We start from the raw sequence: 23,669 nt of genomic DNA, 5'->3' as shown, positions 1-23,669 counted from the left end.
ACTAAGCAAACAGCAATCCATCTGTTTCTCACAAGGTGGCAGTATAGTGAGAAAAAAAAGAATCAGCATGATGTATCTCCATACTCCTTTTTTTTTTTTTTTTTAAATACGTCATGATTCATTTGCTGTTCTTTTCTTCTCTTAAATAGGACAAGCCGCCACCTTACTCACCTCCTGAAGACAAGAAGAATCAGTAAATGTCACACCAGCGATCCCAAAGCCATTCTTCAAACTCTTCTCAATGCTCTTTCTTTCTCTCACACACACTTTCTGAGCAGCATTTAATTTAAATAACTAATATCCATACCAGGAGTCTATTGCAATGAGCAGAAAAGTGTGGCAGTATTGAAGAAAAGAGAAGAAAAAGCACAAAAACAATGTGAATAAGAAGGAATGAAACGTTTTATGGAAGCCACAACATTAACAACAAAGTTTTCCTATCGGTATATTTTACATTGCTAAAGCCTCGAGTGCATATTGGTCTCATGATTTAAGTTTTTTTTTTTGTTGTTTTTGGTGAGGCCGGCCTGGTTGGGCAAGTTTCATAAGATACAGAGCCAGCACGATTGGATCGCCCGTGTGATTAGAAATATTAATGATTGCTGTGTCCTCATTCAGGCATCATACTATAGATCTTTCCCTGTATCTCGAATGTGTTTTAAAAGGCACCTTGGTGTACCTGTGGCTCTGCTGTCCCTGTGCTACTCGTGTCCATGTGGTTCGCTGGAGCATGACTCGTATGACACTGCACTTGACCTATTTTGTCATGCATCAGTCTCAGAGTAACATCTCTCCCACAAATGTTTCTCGCAGTAACACACTTCTTACTTTATTTACCTGGGTTATAAAATGTGTAACCATCCAAGCATGCTCTCTGCTGTGAAGTCTGACATAACAGATGTATTTTATTTAATTAAAACATGTACCAGTTTAAAGACCTGGTTTACAAGGTTGTCTTTTTTTGTAACAGCAAACCATTTTTTAGGGTGCAATACATATTTCCTCTATGACACTTTGTCCATTTAAAGCCCCCTTTGAATTGATAGATCTTCTTGCTGGAGATATGGGGTTAGCAGTTGATCTGGTTGTCAATATGTTCTTGTCCCAGGTTTACATTAGTATGAGTGTCACTGGATTAGATGGGTTTTACAGCATGAAACTTCTCACGTATCACTTTCTGGATGTGCGTTTGCTGCGAATACAGTCGAGCCCAAATATTCTCCATCTTATCCATATCTACAATCAGCACAGTCTGTTTGGAGTTCAAAAGCCCATCCACATGGTAACAGTCATGAGAAAAGAAAAAAAAAAAAGGCAAGGGTTGTTTTAACAAAGTATATAATCAATGTGCTTCACATTTGACACGTTGAACAACGAAGATTCCCTTCACAGAAGGACAGTAATGGAAGTATGCTTGGCTGCTTTTTATATGTACTGCACAAGCAACTAACTCAATCCAGGCAACGATGTGACAAGCAGAAGACTCGCAACCCACTAGCATGTCTAACCTGTTTACTGGGGTATAGAAAAAGACATCATAAAAGCATTTTGAAATAATTTCAAAATACAAAACATAAAAAATGTAACGAAAACAAAAATTGGCAAAACCTCACAAAAATAAAAATAAAAATATAGTAATACAATAAAAAACAAAAGAGATTTAAAGATTAAAATAAAGGGGTGGACTGGAAAAAGGCGTTTTAGGGTTCTTACTATTTAAAGTGGCTCAAAATAGTTAAATGACTACTGGAATGCTCAGTATTTGAAATAAAACTTCAACTAGATGAGGAACAGGGAGCGTTTCTTTTTCTTACTGATTGTATCCGAAATATTTTAGGAATTGTTACAATCTCGATTGCGATTCAGAAACATTTGCATCTGAACTAGAACAAGGCAAAGCACCACTAATCTAACTTATTCAGTGACATTGTACTGCGTTACCACATTCATGTACCTGAAAGATGAAGAAGAAAAAAAAAAGAGACAGAGATACAATGTGAGAAAGCTGTAGATGAATTTTAAACCGATACAAACACCTGCATGTAGTGGAAAAGTAACAGATATTTCCTAAACGTTTAATTGCAAGTAGAGACTAAAATTCCAGATAATGTAAACAAGTAAATACATAAAAATATTCTATTTTGTGATTCAGGAATTTGTTTATTCCAGTAAATCTGTAATTCTTTATGCGGACACTGTCACTCATGATTCAGTTCAGCTATCAGAGCTTAAAGAGACTGATTTTAACTTCACCTACCACTTTTCGAGTGATGTTAGTTGGACCGAAAAAAAGAAAAAAAAAAGCCATATTCTGACGCTATGGCTGACTTGTATTACTTAGCATTATCAGTAGCCACAAACTGCATGAAATGCAACACAATGCTTAAGAAATAAATTATATTAGTGAATAAGGATGTTTACCTTATTTAATAAAAAGTGCAATTTTTTTTGTGCTGGAGTCTTTTTAATAAATGAGCACAGTGCCTCTGCTGGCTTGTTCTAAATTAATGTCTTTTAAAGTAATCAAGGGTTTGGATTGGTGTATAGGGATGTTCACATAATGAAATAAAAAAGTATAACTTGTGCTGGAGCGTCTGGATTTTTACGAGTTTGGTTCTGTGTGGTTTTTCGCACAGTGCTTTAGTTTGTCTTCTAATACAGGTTTTAAATGACCCTATGGTGTGCTTGTTCATTTGCTGGAGAGGTGAATTAGTTTGAAAACGTCCATTGAGCTCCGTCATGAAAAAAAGGTTATTTCACATTGGGCAGAGTGCGACGCTGACCCCTTCCCCGATCCAGCAGGCAGGATAGAGCTCGTGGGAAAAGGCGCAGTGGAAGGCGTGCAGCCTCACCTGGTTCTCCCCATAATAGGCCAGAGTGCCTTCCTCGTAGTCCAGCAGAATGCCGATGCGCAGAGGCCGTTTGTTTAACTGCAGCTCACTTAATATCGGATCGCCGTGGCTGCCGTGCCAAGCGGTTACCTGGCGCTCGTTCAGCTGCAGGCTCCACGACAGCTCGTTCATTCCCAGCATAGACGTCCTGCCTTTTTCCTTCCGTGGAATGCCTGGGTACGTCACACCGATGTACGCCCACGGTTTGGACACCTCCAGCTCCCAGTAGTGACGACCCTGCGTGAAATTCTCGGAGCACAGCACCTGCCAGGTGTGGTCAAAGCGTGCGTCGTTAGCTATCACTGGATGAGGCCCTGAGGTCAGGTGCTCGGCCCGCTGGTTGTTCTGAGAAAGCACAAGGTGAGCGTTGGCCGTGCGAGGGTCAAAAGTCAAGGAACAACGGTCTGTGGTAGGAGGATACACATATTAGAGCTGCAATTTCAAATTAATGCAGTGTAAAAAGGCAGATAATAGGTTTTTTTTTACATTGCATAAGGCCTTGCTTTCCTGCTGGATAAGGTGGAGTGGCTGGACTTGGCACAACAGCGAGCATTGGTCTCTTGTCTTGTGGCGAACCTGTGAAAGAAAAAGCATATGCAAGTATGAAGAGCATATGTGTGCATCTAAAAAGAACGTTTGTTTAGTTCATTTAGAAAAAAGACAAGTCTTAACCTTCTTTGTTGTGGCTCACGGTTGCATACACGGCTTTATCCAGATCGTCACACAACTTTGACATGCGGGACAGAATGTCTGTGACCGGATTCAGTTTCTCCTGAAGGTTTACGCTGACATCTACAGGAACTGAACCCATCTGAGGGACCTCCACCAGTCTGGATTCCTGTTCATTCACACCACAGAGGTAACATCATGATAAACCTAATAAGTATGTGAATATGCTTTATGTTTTGCCTGAAGGATTATCAACCCAACAAATCCATCATTACTGCTTCAGAGAGCTAGTTATTCACATAAAGAGCAGTCTTTCCCCCACAGTGGACCCATTCCAGATACCACCTACCTGCCTAACTTCTCTACAGAGGACACCATGGCTTCTGCGGGCTTCACCAAGTCAAATTTAAAAATTTTGAAGACTATTAAGAATGAATTTTTTTTTTACCTATATCACAACATCAAAAACACACAAACAAATACGTTGTTAGAAACTGGCTTTAACTAAGCCCTAAATTTTTTTTTTTCAAGCCAAGTATCGCTAAACTTGCCGCGTCGCTATTGCTGGAAAAAATTTTATCCGTTTTAGGTCTGTAAAAGAAAGCTGATTGGCTGTTGCATGTTAGTCTCATTTGTAGTCATAATACAGAAAATTATATTTGGTTCAGCAAAAGAGAGGCCACCACCACCACCACCACCACCACCACCACCACGGAAACAAACAAAAACATTCCAAAGTACTAAAGGAAGCATATAAATGACTATTAGAGGTACCAGGACATCAGAAAATCAAGATCTGTTAAAATTATTTAAGACCTAAAACAGTGAATTTAAGACTTTTTAAGGCCTAAATTGTAGACTTTTAGATTTGACACTTTTTAAGACCCCACAGAAACCCTGTTCTGCCTCTCCTGAGCGAAATAGACAATTATCTAGGGATGCTGTTCACAGACTGCAGATTGGCAAAATCCCTTCACAACAACTGAGATGGTTGACGTCTGTCCATGTCCTTCTGCAACTGGATCAAGGACCTTTTAACTAGGAAACCCCGGTCCATCAGCACCAACAGCTCCATCTCCGGCACCACCACACTGAACACCAGTGTTCCTGAGACCAATGCTGATTACAATGTTGACTTACAACTTTGCTGATGATACTCCAGTCGTGGGCTTCATTTGGAACAGTGATGAGTCAGCAAACACAGAGGACGTGAAACAGATCGCATAATGTTGTAAATACAGCAATATATCTCATAATGCTGATTATAACCAAAAAACGTATGACTTTAGAAAGGCAGGAGTAGATCATTCACCACTGCACATCAATGGAACATTGATGGAGAGACACAAAAGAGACACATTTCAGGGACTTGGCCTATAACCCAGAAACTCTCCTAGACTCTCAACACCACCTGCCTAGTTGATATACCCAGCATCTCCTTCATTTAATGCAGAAGCTGAAGAAAACCAAACATCCTTCTTCTCCAATTCTTACTACCTCCAACAAATACAACAAAGAGCTTCCTGACCAGGAAGCTCTTAAAATTTATTTTAAAAATAAATATATAAATAGACTAAAAAAACATCCACATTTTTAAATTCAAGGCTGAAATACGTGGCCACATTTCCATGAATTCTCTGGTTTGAAATCTGCATTACTCTTATGTGCTATGCTTGGAGTTGTTTCAACCTGGATGAGCTGGCAGTTGGGGATGCTGCAGAGGCTGCTGATTTGCTCCTGTAGTTCTCTGAGTTGCTTTAGTTTCTCCTGCAGGTGGCTGAGTCGAGTCTCTGCCTGAGACAGGGTGCTGGCCTGCTGCTGCTCCAGGAAACTTTGTGTCGCTTCCTGTTTCTCCACCAGCACCTTCAGCAGCTGGGAGTACTTTGCGCTCACCCACTGAGACGTCTGCTGCAGGGACACCTGTGAAGGTTTCTGTATGTGAGCAGTTCAAGTTGCCAAATGACACGTACAAACCACTGTAGCATTCTATTGCTGACTAATATTTACAATTTACCAAAGAATTAACAGGACGTAACATTTTCCTGTGGTTAACAGTTATGTAATGGTGAATTTATGATGATTTTTATATATATATATATATATATATATATATATATATATATATATATATATATATATATATATATATATATATATATATATATATATATATATAAATAAATAAATAAATAAATAAATAAATAAATAATTGTACACGAGATCATATTCAAATAATTTTTACATACAGACAGAGTAACAGGACAAAACAAACACTGCCTCTAGAATTATCCCCAAGCATGTGAAGTGTCTATTTTTGCTTTTTCAACTAAAACAATGTTTACAAAGTTATATTACGTTTGGGTATTAAAAAAAGGATGTTCAAAATTCAGCTACTAGGATTCTGACAACGAACAAGTATGGTGAACAATTTATTTGATTTCATCCCACTTGAGATTAGACAGGCTGAATCTTTTATTGTTTTTAAATCTGCTCTTAAAACTACGTTTTTCGGGTGATTAAAATTATTTTTTTTTTTTTATGTATCTGATGTTGATTTTACTTATTTATTTTTTATTATATATTTATTTCTAATGTTGCTTGGAAAGTGCTTTGAAATGTAACTTTTAAAGAAGCTATATAAAATAAAGATATATTATTAGACACATCAAAAAAGATGACGTCTGTCAAGGTGTTTGGTTCTTTTTTTTTTTGCTAGTATCAGTAATCAAAGCATGTGGATACACAAAGTATAAGTGTATATAAAATTGTATTTATAATTTATATTTTTTTAATTTGTTATATATATATATATATATATAAAAAAAATGTATTACTATTTATAATTTTTTTTTTTTTTTTTTTTTTAAGAATAATCCCCCCCCCTATAAACTCATAAAATGGCTTTTAGGTAAAATAGATAGATTTGAGATCAGTTCCTGGTACAGGACCAGAGAAATATTATCAATCAATATAGTGCATAATAATACATTTGATCTTAATTTGACATACAATTAATTACTTCCCACAAAAGGGGGGTTCTAACAGCAAAGAGATGATTGTAGCTGCTAAAGTTAAAAACATTCACCACACACATATGATGAGACTGATCAGGTGTTTACAGGTCCATGTGGCCATACGTATAGTGGTCGTTTTTTTTGTAAATTCTCTCTTTGTGTATGAAATTATTTTCTAAGTCTCACGAGGCCGTGTTAATTATTTTTTTTACCTTCGCTTCAGCGATATTTTCTGAAAGCAGCACGATGTTCTTCTCTGTATCCTCCATCGACTTTGTTATCTCCATGTTCTTCTTCTTCAGTCTCTCCTGTCAATCAACAGAACACTAAGAGTTCAGCTACCTCATCCCGAAACACTTCTTTTCCCATTTGTTTTATGTCTATATATTTAAACTCAAATTGTGCTAAAATCCCTCTTAACAGAGTTTTTCCACTGATGTTATCTTAAGTCTGTAACCTAGGGAACCAGTGCTGATTTATTCATTGATAGAGACTCAAAGCGCTTTTGTGTCTCTGTGGATGAGGGCGTCTGCTAAATCCTGTAAATGTAACTGTAGGTGATGTATGCAACAATGACAGTAAGATGTAGCACAATTATACAAAAGGATAAACTGATATTTAAAAGTTAGTTGCTATGGATTATTAAAAAGAGAATCAACATTAGTAGGAAGGGGGGCATTTTATTATGGCTCAACCATCAGTTATCCTTCTGTTTTGTTTTTTTTTTCTTTCAAAAAATGTTTGGCTTCCAAAGATCGTTAGGAAAAGCAAAAAAAGATTTGAGGAAAAACATTACTGTTACAAACAAAAGCTAATAAAAGTGTTCTTACTTCACAATTACTCCTTTCCTCTTCCACTAACACCTTGTCATGGTCTTTGCACTCTTTCACAGAGCACACACAGCACACACCCATAAAATCGTTCTTGCAGTAGAAGATGAGAGGTTTTTGATGCCGGGGACAGAGCTCCTCAGAGCCAGCTTCGACCCGGTCTATTCTGCATGCCGCACCTGCAGCTCTCTCTGCTGTACTATTGGTGGCCACTTCGCTCAAAACGTACAGCGACACGTTCCGATTCAGAGCGGGTCTGGGAGAGAACGTCTTTTGGCAAACTGGGCAGTTGAATGATGCATCCTGAAGTCCACCTTGTTCCAGTCGATCCCAGTGTTTAGAGATGCAGCCCTTGCAGAATGTGTGGCCGCAAGGGATGGTCACTGGGTATTTAAAACGATCCAAGCAGATGGTGCAGGTCAGACTGTGCTCATCCATGACCAGATCTGTCAAGCTGTCAATCAAATAAAAAACATGAGTTTGCAGACTAGACAAATGTCATACGTGATGTCCCCTACTGACATGTTAGGTATTGAAACAAGTCATAAACAGGCACTATAAAAATGCGCAGAAGTTGTGGAGCAAGTACACCCAGTGTTGAGCCTCCTACACAACTGTTTATGCACGCCTGCTTGGTAGAACTGGTTAATCATATGCCTGACTCTTATTCTACAAAATTGCATCCGACTTTGTGCAAATGTACAAAGTGTTCAAAAGTAAGAATTGAACCCCAAAAAGTGGTCACACAAAATATTGATTTGGTTTGGATTTCCCTTCTGTTCATTTACTCTTTTTTTTTTTTTACTTCAGAAAGTAAACTTTTGTACCCTAAACTTTTGCAGAGAACTGTGTTTATATATATATATATATATATATATATATATATATATATATATATATATATATATATATATATATATAAAATATAGATTGAACAAAATTATAAACACAACACATGTTTTTGTCCCCATTTTTCATGAGCTGAACCCAAAGATATAAGACTTTTTCTATGTACACAAAAGGCCTATTTCTCTCAAATATTGTTCACAAATCTGTGTTAGTGAGCACTTCTCCTTTGCGGAGATAATCCATCCACCTCACAGGTGTGGCATATCAAGATGCTGATTAGACAGCATGATTATTGCACAGGTGTGCTTTAGGCTGACCACAATAAAAGGCCACTCTAAAATGTGCAGTTTTAACACACAAGTTTTGAGAGAGCGTGCGATTGGCAGACTGACTGCAGGAATGTTGGCCATGAATTGAATGTTCATTTCTCTACCATAAGCCGTCTCCAAAGGCATTATAGAGAATTTGGCAGTACATCCAACCGGCCTCACGACCGCAGACCATGTGTAACCACACCAGCCCAGGACCTCCACATCCAGCATCTTCACCTCCAAGACTGTCTGAAACCAGCCACCCGGACAGCTGCTGCAATAATCGGTTTGCATAACCAAAGAATTTCCGCTCAAACTGTCAGAAAGCGTCTCAGGGAAGCTCATCTGCATGCTTGTTGTCCTCATCAGCGTATATGACAGCGTGTTCCAGTTCCTGCCAATATTCTGCAACTTTGCACAGCCATTGAAGAAGAGTCCACAATCAACAACCTGATCAACTCTATGCGAAGGAGATGTGTTGCACTGCGTGAGGCAAATGGTGGTCACACCAGATACTGACTAGTTTTCAGACCCTCCAATACAGTAAAATTGCACACTTTAGAGTGGTCTTTTATTGTGGCCAGCCTAAGGCACATGTCCAAACCATCTCAATTTAGCCTCCCTCACCTCGTCTCCAAACCGTCCTACATGTGCTGTCCCTCTAACAAACTTATTTCTAATCCTGTCCATCCTCATCACTCCCAACAAAAACCTCAACATCTTCAGCTCTGCCACCTCCAGCTCCACCTCCTGTCTTTTACTCACTGCCACTGTCTCTAAACCATACAGGGTCTCACCACAGTCCTATAAACTTTCCCTCTCACTCTTACAGATACTCTTCTATCACAAATCACTCCTGCTATCACTCTTTTCCACCCACTCCACCCTAGCTGCATGCTTTTCTTCACTTCTCTAACACACTCTCCAATACTTTGCATTGTTGACCCCAGGTACCTGAACTCCTCCACCTTCACCACCTCTTCTCCCTGCAACCGCACCACTTCACTGTCCTCCCTCTCATTTACACACATGTATTGTCTTACTCCTAATAATTATTGCTGGAACGTTTCTAAACATCTAAGAAACATTGTCTCTAAATGTTGTTGAAAAGTCTCTTGATTGGACATGATTTGGAAAGGCACACACCTCTCCTTAGACAGGGAGCTCAAACACAGGATTGTTGCAAGGCACAGATCTGGGGAAGTCTACAAAAAATCTCTCAATCTCAACTGAAGATTAGCAAGAGCACAGTGGCCTCCATTATTTTCAAATGGAAAAAGAGTGGCACAACCAGAACTCTTCCATGAGCTGGTCACCTGGCCAAACTGAGCAATCAGGGGAGAAGAACCTTAATACGAGAGGTGACTAAGAACCCGATGGTCACTCTCACTGAGCTCCAGAGATCCTATGTGGAGATGAAACAAAGTTCCAGCAGGACAACCATTACTGTAGCCCTCTACAACCCGTCAGGGCTTTATAGCAGAGTGGCTAGGTGAAAGCATCTCCTCATTGCAAAACCCATGGAAGCCAACTTCTAGCTTGCCTAAAGGCACTTGAAGGACTCTTAGAATGTGTGGACCAAGATTCGCAAGGTCTGATGAAACCAAGATTGAACTGTTTGACTTCCATTCTAAACATTATTTCTGGAGGAAATCAGGCACCACTTATCACCTGCCCAAAACCATCTCATCAGTGAAGAATGATGGTGGCAGGTGATAAGTGGAGGCGTTTTAATGCAGCAAAAATGCTGAATAAAGCAAAGTACAGAGATATCCTCAAAATAATCTGTTCCTCAGTGCTCAAGGCTGAAGCTTCACATTCATACATAAAAACAACACTAAACACACAGCCAAGAAAACACAGTGGTTTAGGGACAACTCTGTGCATGTCCTAGATTGGCCCAGGCAGAGCCCTGATTTGAACCCTATTAAACATCTCAGGAGAGACCTGAAAGTGGCGGTCCACCGACGTTCCCATTCAACCTGACAATATTGATTGTAACTAATGGTGTCGCTGTACTTATCATTCATTTACTAATCAGAAGCCCGGAGATCTAACTAGCACATAAACACACAACGTACTGACAGCTAGCAAGCTACCAGCAAGCTAATCACTAGTATGCTCATTGTCACCCCGCCCATTATTACTAATAAAAATGTTGCGCAAAAAAGAAACGACTTCGTAAAGATGATAATATTGTCTACAAGCTTTAAAAAAAAAAACTTAACGTTCCGTACTTACTATAGTATGCTAACAGCGAAGTGATGCTAATTAGCCAGTCTGAAGGTTCGCCAGGATGCAAACGCTCGTAGCTGGACAGTCGGTGACGTAGTACGCAGAAACCATCTAGTTGTGTGTGCCTCGTCACTCCTCATGAGCGTATTCCAAGATGGCGCTACAGAGGACGGCGGCGCGGTTGATGCGCATCGGGACAGATTTAGGGTCCAGGAATAGCGCAAAACATTTTCAAACAGCATGTGAGTCATGTTTTGTGGCTTAATTTCCTAGTCAGGACTCTTTTGTGTTTTTTTTATTTTGTGTATTATCTGTTAATGTCATATGTTCCCCTTTAGCCTGGTGCTAATGTCACATTACACCTAACCGGTGTAGTGAAGTGTTTATCATGTGCACACGGTTTTTCCCCCTGTCTACCAACAAAATCTAATTATTTGTGGCATATCATTTCTTTATTTTTTATTTTTTATTTTTATTTTTTCATCAATTCATTCTGATCTTTTTCTATCACTGATGTAAGATTTCCATATCATGATCCCTCATAGTCCTGTGGGTATCACTGTTTGTGACTGATGCTGTTTATTTGCATTTACATTTTGCTGCATTGTTTGCATTAATAGACGAATGGAATAGTGTTGAGTTCTTACATGCCACAAAATATAGTGTTTGGAAGACAGTGATCGCAACGATGCACCTCTGATTTCAAGGTCATAAAGACCAGGGGCGATTCTAGGAGTCTTTTTTTAATGGGGTGGCACAGGGGGGGCCCAAGAACCAGTGATGGGGGGGGCCCATGGGAACAATCATGTGGGATGACATACAAATGACACTGCACAAGTGCCTGGACAACGCAACTCTCTTTTTATAAATAAAAACAGTTGAACAGACAGTAACCGTTCTCAAATGCACTGTACTGCATCTACCCGTCTCTGACATGGTTTCGTCTTGAAGAAATCTTGAATGTATTGCTGCTGTGCCTGACTTTGTCCCCTTTCCTTTTTTTCTCACAAAATTCTGTCGAAAGTATTTTCATCCGATTATAGACAATTATTTAAATGTGAAGCTGCAAACAAAAATAAAGAAATATAAGACTGCCCCGCAAAAACGTTTATTTAGTAGCAAACAGGTATTTTCTCTTCTACATCTCAAAATTCCAAGTGTCCGAACGCTAACATTTATTAAAACCCCACATTTTTCCTTTACCACATTAGTGCAGACTATTTGGGAAAGTGAATGTGCCTTTAATCTTCGAAACAACAGATAGAAACGTAACATAGCGGCTTAATAACACAACTAAGCACAAACTCTAAGGAGCTTTCAACACACATTAACTTGTTTATGTATTACACGCAGTAATAGCGGAAAAATGCAGTGGCATGCTATTCCCAAATTACCGCTATGCTCCTAAAGGAAGCGCAACATATTTCACCCGTTACACCGTGTGTAACGTGTCTTTCGTTAAAGCCTGTGTAAAGTACATTAGTGTAGACTTATTCGGCTTAGTCATGATAAAAATATTTGTAAAATTCAGTGGGTGCTGCTTATTTATGGGTGCGCTTTATAGTCTGGAAATTACACGTGGTCTGAAGCCTGCGAAATCATGATACCCCGTGCTACCCCCTGCTACCCCCTGCCACCTTTTTAGACACGCCCAACTCATTCATTTATTCATTCATTATAGTAACCTGGTCAGAGATTTGGTGGGTCCAAAGCCTGGAATAGGAGTGACACGTTACACGCTTGGTGAGACTCCAGCCAATGAGCAAAATGGGAGCTATCCTCATCTGACATTGGATAGTGTGATTTATAAATAAATCCCTTTTATAACTGTGTACAATCTTGCCAAAAGAGTGCAAGAGTGTAGCCAGGAAATTATAGTTTCATCATGAAGTCTTTTTGGAGTATTCAACAGTATATCAAGTGTTCATTGATGGAGACTTCAGTGTTCAACTACTGCCATGTTTTTGTAGAGAGCCCTCACACACAAGGAGAACATGCCTAAAAACTTCACACAGGCAGTAACCCACGCTCATGATTTGCTACAGCAAACAACATACATTAACAACAGAAACACAACTACACAGAACTCTACACGAACAACACAAAGTGCACATCTGCAACATTTAGTGCAAAAAACGAGAGGCAACATGAAACAAGGAAAATGTGATTGTGTGTGTATCAGTTCAGTTCCTTTATGTTAAGAAGTCTGGTGGCTTGTGGAAAAAAACTGTTACACAGTCTGTATATGAGGCCCGAGTGTATCTGTTCCTCTTTTCAGATGGCAGGAAAGTGAAGTGTGTGTGTATTCGAGGTGTTGTTTGCGGTCAGCCACAATGCTGGTGGCTTTACGGATGCAGCCTGTGGTGTAAATGTCTATGATGGAAGAAGGAGGGACCCTGAAGATGATCTTAGATGTCCTCACTATCTGCTGAGAGATGCAGTTCCCAAACCAGGCAGTGTTTCAGCTGCTCAGGATGCTCTCGATGGTCCCTCTGTAGAAGGTTGTGAGGCTGTGTGGTGGAAGCTGTGACTTAAAGCAGTGGTCAAGCAGTAGTAGTGGTCTTGAAGCATGGTGCTGCTCAGAGAGATGCTAAAGATGTCAGTGAGAACATCTGCCAGTTGGGCTGCACATCCTTAGCACTCTGCGATGTTGTCTGTTCCCTCAGCTTTCCGTGGGTTGACTCTGCTTAGGGCTTTTCTCAGTGGAAATCAATTTAGAATACGCTTGTTAAGCAGAGGCAACTGTTATACTGTAAATCATCATGCCATTAATCCCTGAACTGCTGATCTGTAAACATGGAGCTGCCTTTGCCCTGAAAGCATGTAGTTGAAATTGAAGAAGCAATGATGTCACACGTGATCAAAGTGGCAGATGTTTTACATACACTATATATATATATATATATATATATATATATATATATATATATATATATATATATATATATATATATATATATATATATATATATAATATAAAAAAACATGTTTCTTCTTGTTTTCTCGTTACGTTATAGCTGTATTGCGTCGCCGGACTGCGCCACTCGGTGAAATGCCAAATGAAGACATAGACTTGAAAAACCTGGACGCGGTGGATAAATACGGCAGTTACACCCGCTACTTGAGATTTGCAGAGGAAACCAATAATAAAGAGGTCTGGTGGAAGACCTACAGGAAATATGTGGAGCAGAAAGCTGACCAAGGTAAACTTGTTTCCTCTAGTTTTTGATGTAGGATGTGGTGTGAGGGTCACTTAATTTTTTTGCATTTAGTAAAATATAACTTGAATCAACAGACTTTGAGCCGGTGGACATCGGCTTGCCTTACTGCCGGCCCTCCAGGGTAAAGGAAGTTCGGGAAAGAAGAAAGATCATAAAGGAAAACAAAAAGAACCCAGAGCTGGAGAGAGCCGCTCGTCTACTCACGTGTACGTACGTTTTTATTATTTATTACTTGTTCCTAATTGATTTATGATGGATATGAAGATTGTGTTGATCTTGAATAAGGTCAATATGAGTATCTGGTTATAAAGTGCTGCTTTGTTTTTATTCTCAGCACGACCTTAAGTTCTTCTCCCCCCTTTTAACGTTCTAGTTCGCATTCCTCTGGACCAAGTGAAGCAGGAATGGGAGAAAACGAATGGTCCTTACCACATACAGAGGCTGGCAGAGCACTATGGAATATACAGAGACCTTTTTCCAATGGCTTATTTTGTTCCAAGGGTAATGCTGAGGGTGGCATATGCTGACGACAGCAGCGCTACCGTGCATTACGGCAATCGTTTATCACCTAGTCAGGTGAGGCTGAACTGAACAGAGCCGTGTTTCTCCCTTGCAGTTAGGTGCTATTTTATAGTATGTAAAAGTTTTAGTTTATCGAAAAAAAAAACCCCAGCTGATCCGATTTATTTAATTTGTGTTCAGGCTTCATCAGCACCTCGTGTTAGCTTTGAGGCAGATGAGAATTCTCTTTGGACGTTGCTGCTAACAAGCCCAGGTAAAGATGTGTTCAGTAAAACTGTGACTACTGTAAATTTTCTTGTTTTATGCTTTTTTCCAACCCAGATGGCCGTACGTTTGAGAAAAAGTCTGGTTGCCAGAGTCTGCTACGTTTTGTGCACCTGTGGATGCAATTTTATTTTACACCACAAGATGGCGATGCCGGTTGTTGACATGGTTGTACAACTAAAACAGATAATTTTATTTATTTTTTTTTTTTTGCTTATCTGCATTTTCCCAGATGAACATTTGCAGGATGGTGAGCAGGAATATGTACATTGGCTTATGTGAGTATTTCCATTATAATTTATCTTTGTCCCCCAAATATGCTGGAGGCTTGGCTGCTTTTACAGAGCCCATGACTGTGATTCAGACACATAACTAGTGTTAGGAGGCCTGGTTGCTACATTGGGGTCCTGAATCTGAAAGCACCTTGATTTTGCATATATTTTCTAATCAATGCAAAACTTTCACTTGCAAATTATATTTAATTAAAGAATATTTTCTGAATTTTAGATTTTTTTCTTATTTGATTTGTCCCCATTTCCTTGTAACGGCTGTGTGCCTTTGTAAACCCTTTTTTATTTATTTATTAAAAATGGGCCTAGAAATAGTGTAGATATTAAACATTAACTTTCTGTATTAAAATTATTTTTTAAATATAAATGGATATTCAGTGTGGTATCAGAACTTATAAACAGAGTGTTAATCTGTCCATTGCACTGTCGTCATTGGGATTTCTGATAATGCGGCAAAATAAGCATTTGTCTATTTTTGTCACTTCGGAGAAGTAACATGATGTCAGGGCTCTTTTGAGTTTTTTTTTATCCAGTGATTTTAATGATTATGCTGACAATAGCAACCTCTTTCCGTTTTTGCAGCGGTAATATTCCTGCCAGTGCCATGTGTTCTGGTAATGAGATTGTACCCTACGTAGCCCCATTTCCTGCCAAGGGAACAGGATTTCACCGATACGTTTTCATCCTCTTCAAGCAGGATGCAGTTGTTGACTTTAGCAGTGAGATGAGATCGAACCCCTGGTAAGTAATGGCAGATTTGAATGCACTCTGAGGGAGTTTACAGATGGATGGATGGAGAGAGAGTGACAAAGTAAATAGCTTTGTTATTGCTGACAGAAATGCCTTCATCAGTGTAATAGTACAGAATAATAATGGGTTTATTATTTTTATGTATTGAATATGTTCCCTGGTGGTCTAGTGGTTAGGATGCGGCGATCTCACCTTCAGCTTTATAAACTCATTGCGTCTCATGATTATGCTAAATATCTCCGAATCATAGCCTCTGCAACCTTCACAGAAACTCTTGACCTGTTATTCAGTGAAGAAGCAGAGATATCACTGTGATATGTTGTACCTAATTACAGAACCAGTGTAATCTCGTACCACACCAACATCTTTTAGCACACACACACCGCAGGTATGTCAGATTAGGGTTTATACTGCTTGATGTGGGATCAAAAATGAGATCATTTTATATAATCTTTTTAATCATTTGTATATAAATGTGCGGATGTTTTTTAAAATAATTGTGGGTATTTTTGGCATGTACAGGAACCATGTATAGTATAGTTCTAAAGTCACTTACATAAGCTTTAGTAACACTATTTTATATAACACTTTTTCTCAACACTGCCTGTTGTAGGCGACTTCCATGACCTAATGATTGTGGAAATAATCTAAATTCAGGGGGTATCCTGTCTATACGACAGAAGGTGATCCTGTCTAGGGGGCAGATGATGAGATAATTCCTTACAATGATCTAAGAGTTTATACAACCACAGCCTCACAATCCAAACACACGTCTTCGTTCGAGTGCTCCAGGAAAATGCTTCTTTCCTGTTTTCCACTTTTCCAGTCCTTTTGTTATTTTGTACCATAACAGAAAGTGCCTACATCAATTATATATTTAAAAAAATAGCAAGGGGCCACCATGCAGTTATCAATTATAAACCTCTACTAGTCTGATACCACTTCCCCTTCTCTCAATGGCAGGATATTACAGTGACTACCGTAGTGTAGGCGAAGAAAAAATATCCAGGACTTCCTTCAACGTCTTAGAATTATGAACAGGATGGAGAAAGAGTACAATTATAATTTTTTTTATAGGTCATTCCCCTGGGGATTTACAAGTGTCTACCATGTTTCAGACACAGCTGAAATATGCATGCCCTTATATTGATACCACATTAGGCCGGTTTGCTTGGCATGTATAATTTATTGGGACAGCACACAAAATAAAATTTTGGCATTCATTTACAGTAAATTGTAAAAACACACTTGTCACTGGGCATCATTGATTTTTTTCATTTTTTATCCACACTCATTATTTCTTTGCCATCAGATTGTATGCCCCCAGAAGACCACAAAACAATTTGTTTTGTGGCAGGAAAATACAGCCCTTTCATTGTCAGCTTTACAGAGGCTTGCTGTTGCTTCTTGTACACTTGCGCCAAAATGAGTAATGCAATTTGCAATGTGACCAGTTCACTTGACGTGGGGGAGTGAAAAACCGGATACACTGACCAGACTGTGACCGAAATATTTTGAAGTTCTAGTGGGTCACATCCAAGTTTTTCCAACATGCCTTTCATGCCCTTCACACTTTGTCAACTCATGCATCTCCATTTCAGCCGATGGTGTTTGAAGCTTATGTGCTTGATTAATTTTTTGAATTCTTGGACATGGCTGAAGGTGTATTTGGTGGGGTTTTCCCCTGCCTTATGTCTTGCGAACTCTCAGACGCAAATTCTTAATGATTTACAGCTTGAAAAGCCTGGGGTCAAATTGGCTCCATCCAAAGAACATTGATACAAAACCAATAACTGGATTGAAAACATGTCATCATGGTAATTTATACTCAGTTCTCCCTATTGAATTAGGGAAAGTCACTAAATACGAAAAAAAAAAGTCACACATATTTAGAGACAGTAAACAGTAAATGGGGCCCAAATTGACCCTAAGGATAACAGGGTTAATAATAAATGCACAGTGTATAATATTATATAATATAATAGAAACTCAGCCATTAGGGCTGCACAAGCCAGTGCACTCTTAGCCCGGATAAATAGGGAGGGTCGTGTTAGGAAGGGCATCCAGCGTAAAACGTGCCAAATCAAATATGCGGGTTACGAAGCAGAAATTACAGGGGGGTATGGAAACAGATGATCCGCTGTGGTGACCACTAATGAGAGAGCCGAAAGAAGAAGATAATTATATAATAAAAAGTTTAAACAATCTTTTTGAAAAATAGACTGTGGACTTTTCGAGGCCTGTTTGCAAAATGTTTTATTGTTATTGTCTTACAAGGGAAACTTTACAGTAACAGTATAACACATCACAAAATTGCTGAGACAATAGCGCTACTCGAACACTCGAGTTGTAGTCTGGTCAACTATCATTGATGTACTTAATATACATGGCCCTTCATTTGCATATATCATAAATTGTCCGGTCTTTGCAGTTTTTAACCAGATTTCAATTCATTTCCCAAACATTGCATGTACAAGGCCGATTAAATTTGCTGGACTCAGAATGTTCGCTTTGTGTATTCAGGGATGTAAATGAGAAAATGATTGGCGATGACCTAACAGCATTATGTGCAGAAAACTATATATTATGATTACTATATGCTATAAAAAAAAAAACTAATATTGCACTACATTATTTTACATTACAAATAGCACTTCTCTGCCAGACAGTGGAATCACACACATCATGCGTTAGTTAGATGAATTTGAGGGGGGGCTCAGTGGTTAAGGCTCTGGGTTACTGAGTGGAAGGTCAGGGGTTTTAAGCCCCAGCATCGCCAAGCTGCCACCTTTGGGCCCTTGAGCAAGGCCGTTAACCCTCTGTGCTCCAGTGGCGCTGTATAATGGCTGACCCTGCGCTCTGACTCCAGCTTTCTAACATTGCTGGGATGTGCAAAGAAAGAATTTCACCGTTCTGTAATGTACATGTAACAAATAAAAAGCTACCTTCACTTTAGTTCTCCACCTTGCCAAATTACCCTGTTAGCTTTGCAAGACTCTGATAGAAATGCTACGGATACACTCTATCGACAAAAGTATTTGGACGCCTGAATTTTTTAGTCATTTACGGTTCTTTCTAAAGCTGTTATTACAACCTTGGTGGCACATGATTATATAGGATGTTTTCGGATGCGGTAGCATATTTTTCCTTCACTTGTGGTTGGAACACTGACTGTACAGCAGGCAAGATTCTTCATAACCACACTCCTAAATGTAGTGGGGATTATTATAACAGCAAATTAGGTCTAAATGTGAAATGGACTGCTCAAAATGGGCATTTGAATTATATGGTCAGGTGTCCAAACTTTTGTTAATAGAATGTACGCTGATTATGAGGTGCACAATCACCGTTATGATTTAATATCTCTGACTGGAAATGCTTTCAGTAGTGTAGAAGCCTATTGCCTATTTAGATTTTTTTTTACTTTAAAAAATTTTGCAATATTAATGTTCAATATCTTATATATGTTTATATCTTATATTTCTCCCCATCCGCTGCTAAGTAAAATAAATATTAAATTGACTTATGATTCCCTTATTTGTAAGCCAAAAGCACACTGGAACCGAACCCCCTAGCTAGTCTCCTGTAGTATAGCATAAAACATTGATTTATTTTGTATGGAATAAAACCACACGTTTCGTTTATTCATGTGCGTTTCTTCTTCACAGTGTATGGTATTCTGAGCGTTATTAGCAAAATAACAGGACTGTTGTATTAATCTCATATTATACATTATATCCTTTAGCGCACACATTAGATAGAAGAATAGCCTTTATTTGTCACATGTACATTACAGCACAGTGAAATTCCCTGGAGCAGAGAGGGTTAAGGGCCTTGCTCAGGGGCCCAAGAGCGGCAGCTTGGCGATACCGGGTCTTGAACCCTCGACCATCTGATCAGTATCCTGGCACCTTAACCACTAAGCTACCACTCTCCCCATACACCGACCGATACAGGCATAACTTTATGGTGAAAAATTTGCTTGAGGTTGTGGTTCCTCAGGAAAAAGAAGAATGTGTATATTTTTCAGTGGCAGGCCGTGCATCCCATTCCACCCGAATAAGAATCAGTCCATTTCTTAATACCTTCATTATGATGCCACAGCTATATAAACCATCAATAGTATACATAAATAGAGTATAACAGAACGCTGCATTACAGACGGGTATCTCTGACCATCCAATCAAATTACAAGAAAATGCAAATGTTATTTTACACCTGATGCCCCTGGTGCCGGCAACTCGAAATCCGATTGGTTAACACAGCAGCTTCAAGAAATGTCATTTACTCAACAGGCACCTGCATAGTTAATTCTGAAGGCTTCAAGGCAGAGTTATTTGACTCTGGCAGTACGTGATTGCTGATATCTGATTGGATAAAATAACTCCAACGTAAACAGACTAGAAGCGGTGCAACCGAGAGAAAAATCCAAATTGACGATAAACTATTGGGAATAATTTTAAACATATTCATGGACAAAAATATATTAACATAAGTCAGTGATTCTGATCATATTTAGGCACCCAGAGAAGGAAGACCTTTATGGCCCTGATGGACTGCCACTGATATTTTCTTATGGAACAGATAAAATGACTGAGTATGACACTTTATTTTCAAGTGTTGGCTGTCATCTGGCCATTAGGTGTCATCTTTCCTGTGTGCAAGAAACCCAAAGCATCTGGAAACTTTTACAGTAAATCTTTTAACTGTAATTAATTCTCAACCTTAAACATGCGTCATTTAATAAAATAATAAACAAACAGATGTGAGTTATCTCATTGATTATTTAGCCAAAACCCCCTCAATTCCGTCAGGATTTTGTGTGGGAAAACTCCAGGTGTTTGTATTGAAAAACAGGGAGTTTTCAATGGAAAAAGGAACATAGCCAAACTTTTTCAATTGAAATGTCAAAATAAGGATGACACACACTGTGAAAGTCTGGCTAATTAACCCGACTATTATTTTAGTCAGGTTAGACACACACACACACACACACACACACACACACACACACACACACATACACAGTCTTTGTGTAGCCAAATTTGCATACTGCTTTTCAAAAGGATTGGACTTCTCGAAGTAGTTACACTGTTTGGACAGGTGATTTAGGATGTCATGTTCCAATAGTCATGCACAGAAGCAGTTTGATTTTACAAATCCATTATCTAAAATCTTTGCAAATACGAAAAGCGAATACTAAACAAAAAAAGATTTTAACAAAGAGGGATGTTAATGAGTCAAACACTTATTGATATCTATTCAAATTATCATGGGCCCCAAACTACTTCAAACTTCTGCCATCAGTTATTACTTTCAAAATGTTCTGCTTGATGATAAGAAACAAAATGTAGTTGAATAAAAAGTAAATGTAGTAAAGTAAAAGTCTCCCCAAATGGAAATACTTAAGTAAAGTACAGATACGCAAAAACGCTACTTAAGTAACAAATTAAATTTACTTTATTACTGTCCACTATTTTAATCCACTGAGAGAATTGATGCCAATGAGGTTGAAACACATTATGGAAGTCTGGCTGATTAACATAACTGTTATTGATTGTTGTTTTTGGGGGTTTGTTTGTTTTTTGTGCAAACATGATTATAAATAATTTAACGATTCCATAGAAATAAACCTTTTTTTTTATTATTGAGTTTGTGCAACGATTTCCACACTTTTAAAATCCTACTATCTCAAGATTCTTTCGGCTTCTCCCATTAGGGGTCACCACAGCGGATCATCCGTATTCATGATCCGCATGTTCGATTTGGCACGTTTTTATGCTGGATGCCCTTCCTAACGCAACCCTCCCTATTTATCCGGGCTTGGGACCGGCACTAAGAGTGCACTGGCTTGTGCAACCCTAATGGCTGGGTTAGATTCTCTGACCGGGAATTGAACCCGGGCCGTGACCGGGGGGCCACGGCGGTGAGAGCGCGGCGGCTGTGAGAGCGCCGCATCCTAAACACTATCTCAAGATAAACACAATAAATGTTCTGCTATTACAGCTTAAACCAGACTCACAGAAAAAGTTTGCCTGCCTATTTGTTCATACTTGTACATACACTGATGTAAACTGGACAATTTTTTCACAGTGACCCAAGAGTAGTGTGTGTGTGTGTGTGTGTGTGTGTGTGTGTGTGTTTCTAGTTACAGCCTCCAGGAGCGAAGTTTCAAAACCCTGGACTTTTACAGGAAGCATGAGGATTTGATCACTCCTGCTGGAATAGCTTTCTTTCAGAGCCAATGGGACAACTCGGTCACAAACACCTTCCACATGTTATTTAGTAAGGATACGCACATACTCCCACACACAGTGTTTGGTTAGCCAACTCTGCAAATTGTTTTTTAAATGTACAATTTCTATTACGCTTTCACAATGAACATTGTCTCAAAGCAGCTTTACAGGAAGTTTATCCCTGAAATAAAAAATTGGACTCTGGACGTAGTTGCATTGTTTACACAGGTGATTTTAGTGTGAAAAGGTTGTCATGTCCCAGTTATCTGATGTGACAAACCCATTATCTAAATATTTTCACTCTTCCAAAGAGTAGACTAAGCAAGAAAGTGTAAACGAGCAGAGATCATTTCTTTGTTGTCAGAGATGTTGTGGTCCCTTTCCTTTATTTTTTTTTATTTGAGATTCAGTGCAGAAGATGATATCTGAGTCGTGACACAAAGCTGAATTTAAATAACTAAATAATATACTCTATTGTGGACACCTGGTCATCAGGTAATATGGTATGTGCTTTTTGAGCGTCACATTCCACATTTAGTCCCAATTTGCACTTATAATTTCCTCCACTCTTCTGGAAGATGTTCCACTAAATTTTAAAGTGTGCTTATGGACATTTGTGTTCATCAGCCACAAGAGTGTTGGTAGGTGTCAGGTAGGTGAAGTGAGGAGGCCTGGGGTGCAGTCAGTGTTCGTCACTCAAGAGCTTCCTCTCCAAACCATGTAATCCAGATCTTCATGGAGCTCTATGCTTTGTGCACAGGGGCATTGCCATGCTGGAACAGGTTTGCATTTCCAAGTTTAAGTGAACGCAGGATCTTATTATAACACATCCAAAGACGTCCTATACAATTGGGTGCCTCCTGCTTTGTGGTAACAGTTTGGAGAAGAACCACATATGGCAGGAAAGGTCAGGTGCCCCAATGCTTTTGTCCACAGTGTCCACAGTCTTTGTTCTGGCTGTGAAATACTTTTATCTTTGCCAATGACAACCATTTAACATACAAATAGCATGGAGTTTTCTACTATAAATAATATCTGCATCACACCTAAGAAGACTCTGATTCATGATGATCACAGTCACACCCACCATCTCATGCTGTATTGCTTCATTGTGCAAAATATCACAATATTTATACGATCGGATTTGAAGTAAAAAAGATTTCAAAAGCAGCCTGTGGATTTAGAAAATTCAAGAACTTTAAGCCAAAACAAGTAAAAACCCATGTAAAGCCACAAGTCAGATCCTGGTTTCTATTTCAGTCATCAGAGGTTGCTACAGACCAATAGTCCTTTTTCTAGAGCTGTTTTTCCGAGTGCTGTGCAATATTCAGCTTCTATATTCATCCACATAATAATAAAAAAAAAATTATTCTCCACAGATATGAAAGAGCCGGTGTTTGAGTATGAACGGCCACCTGTATATCATCCACCCCAGAAAAAATACCCTCACGGTCAGCCTCTTCGCTACATGGATCGCTACCGAGGTGGAAGCGAACACACGTATGGCATTTACTAAATAAAAAAAAACACACATGCTGTACATTTGTTATAGAAATTTCTAATAAAATGTATTTACAACCATGAAAA

General features: G+C 39.0%; 3 protein-coding genes across 4 annotated transcripts in view; 2 read left to right on the top strand and 1 right to left on the bottom strand.

Annotated features, from left to right (window-relative positions):
* LOC310734510 (WW domain-binding protein 2-like) overlaps positions 1–937 on the top strand; it is an 8,860-nt gene extending 7,923 nt beyond the window's left edge. The window contains exon 8 of the mRNA XM_083556643.1: positions 150–937. Coding sequence (XP_083412769.1) covers positions 150–197 — 48 coding nt within the window. The 3' untranslated portion in view covers positions 198–937. The remainder of the gene's footprint in view (positions 1–149) is intronic.
* On the bottom strand, positions 881–10,944 carry trim65 (tripartite motif containing 65). 2 transcript variants are annotated; one of them, XM_083556585.1, is made up of 8 exons: positions 10,806–10,944; positions 7,405–7,858; positions 6,787–6,882; positions 5,250–5,480; positions 3,564–3,729; positions 3,378–3,467; positions 2,853–3,295; positions 881–1,252 (listed from the first exon to the last, which is right to left on the bottom strand). In XM_083556585.1, the coding sequence occupies exons 2-8, from the start codon at positions 7,840–7,842 to the stop codon at positions 1,136–1,138; spliced, it is 1,581 nt and encodes a 526-aa protein (XP_083412711.1). In that variant the 5' UTR covers positions 7,843–7,858; positions 10,806–10,944; the 3' UTR covers positions 881–1,135. The 2 variants fall into 2 exon arrangements, with proteins under 2 accessions (XP_083412711.1, XP_083412712.1); XM_083556586.1 differs by having other exon boundaries at positions 881–3,295.
* mrpl38 (mitochondrial ribosomal protein L38) lies at positions 10,899–23,669 on the top strand. Its single transcript, XM_083556621.1, has 9 exons — positions 10,899–11,041; positions 13,817–14,002; positions 14,095–14,226; positions 14,394–14,596; positions 14,723–14,795; positions 15,039–15,084; positions 15,679–15,837; positions 21,995–22,131; positions 23,462–23,669. Exons 1-9 carry the CDS (start codon positions 10,954–10,956, stop codon positions 23,596–23,598), a joined length of 1,161 nt encoding a protein of 386 aa, XP_083412747.1. The 5' UTR covers positions 10,899–10,953; the 3' UTR covers positions 23,599–23,669.

The sequence above is a fragment of the Silurus aristotelis genome (assembly GCF_946808225.1).
Source record: "Silurus aristotelis genome assembly, chromosome: 12".
NCBI lineage: Eukaryota > Metazoa > Chordata > Actinopteri > Siluriformes > Siluridae > Silurus > Silurus aristotelis.
The sequence above is the reverse complement of the archived record's forward strand: the minus strand, read 5'-3'. Positions and strand labels throughout refer to the sequence as shown.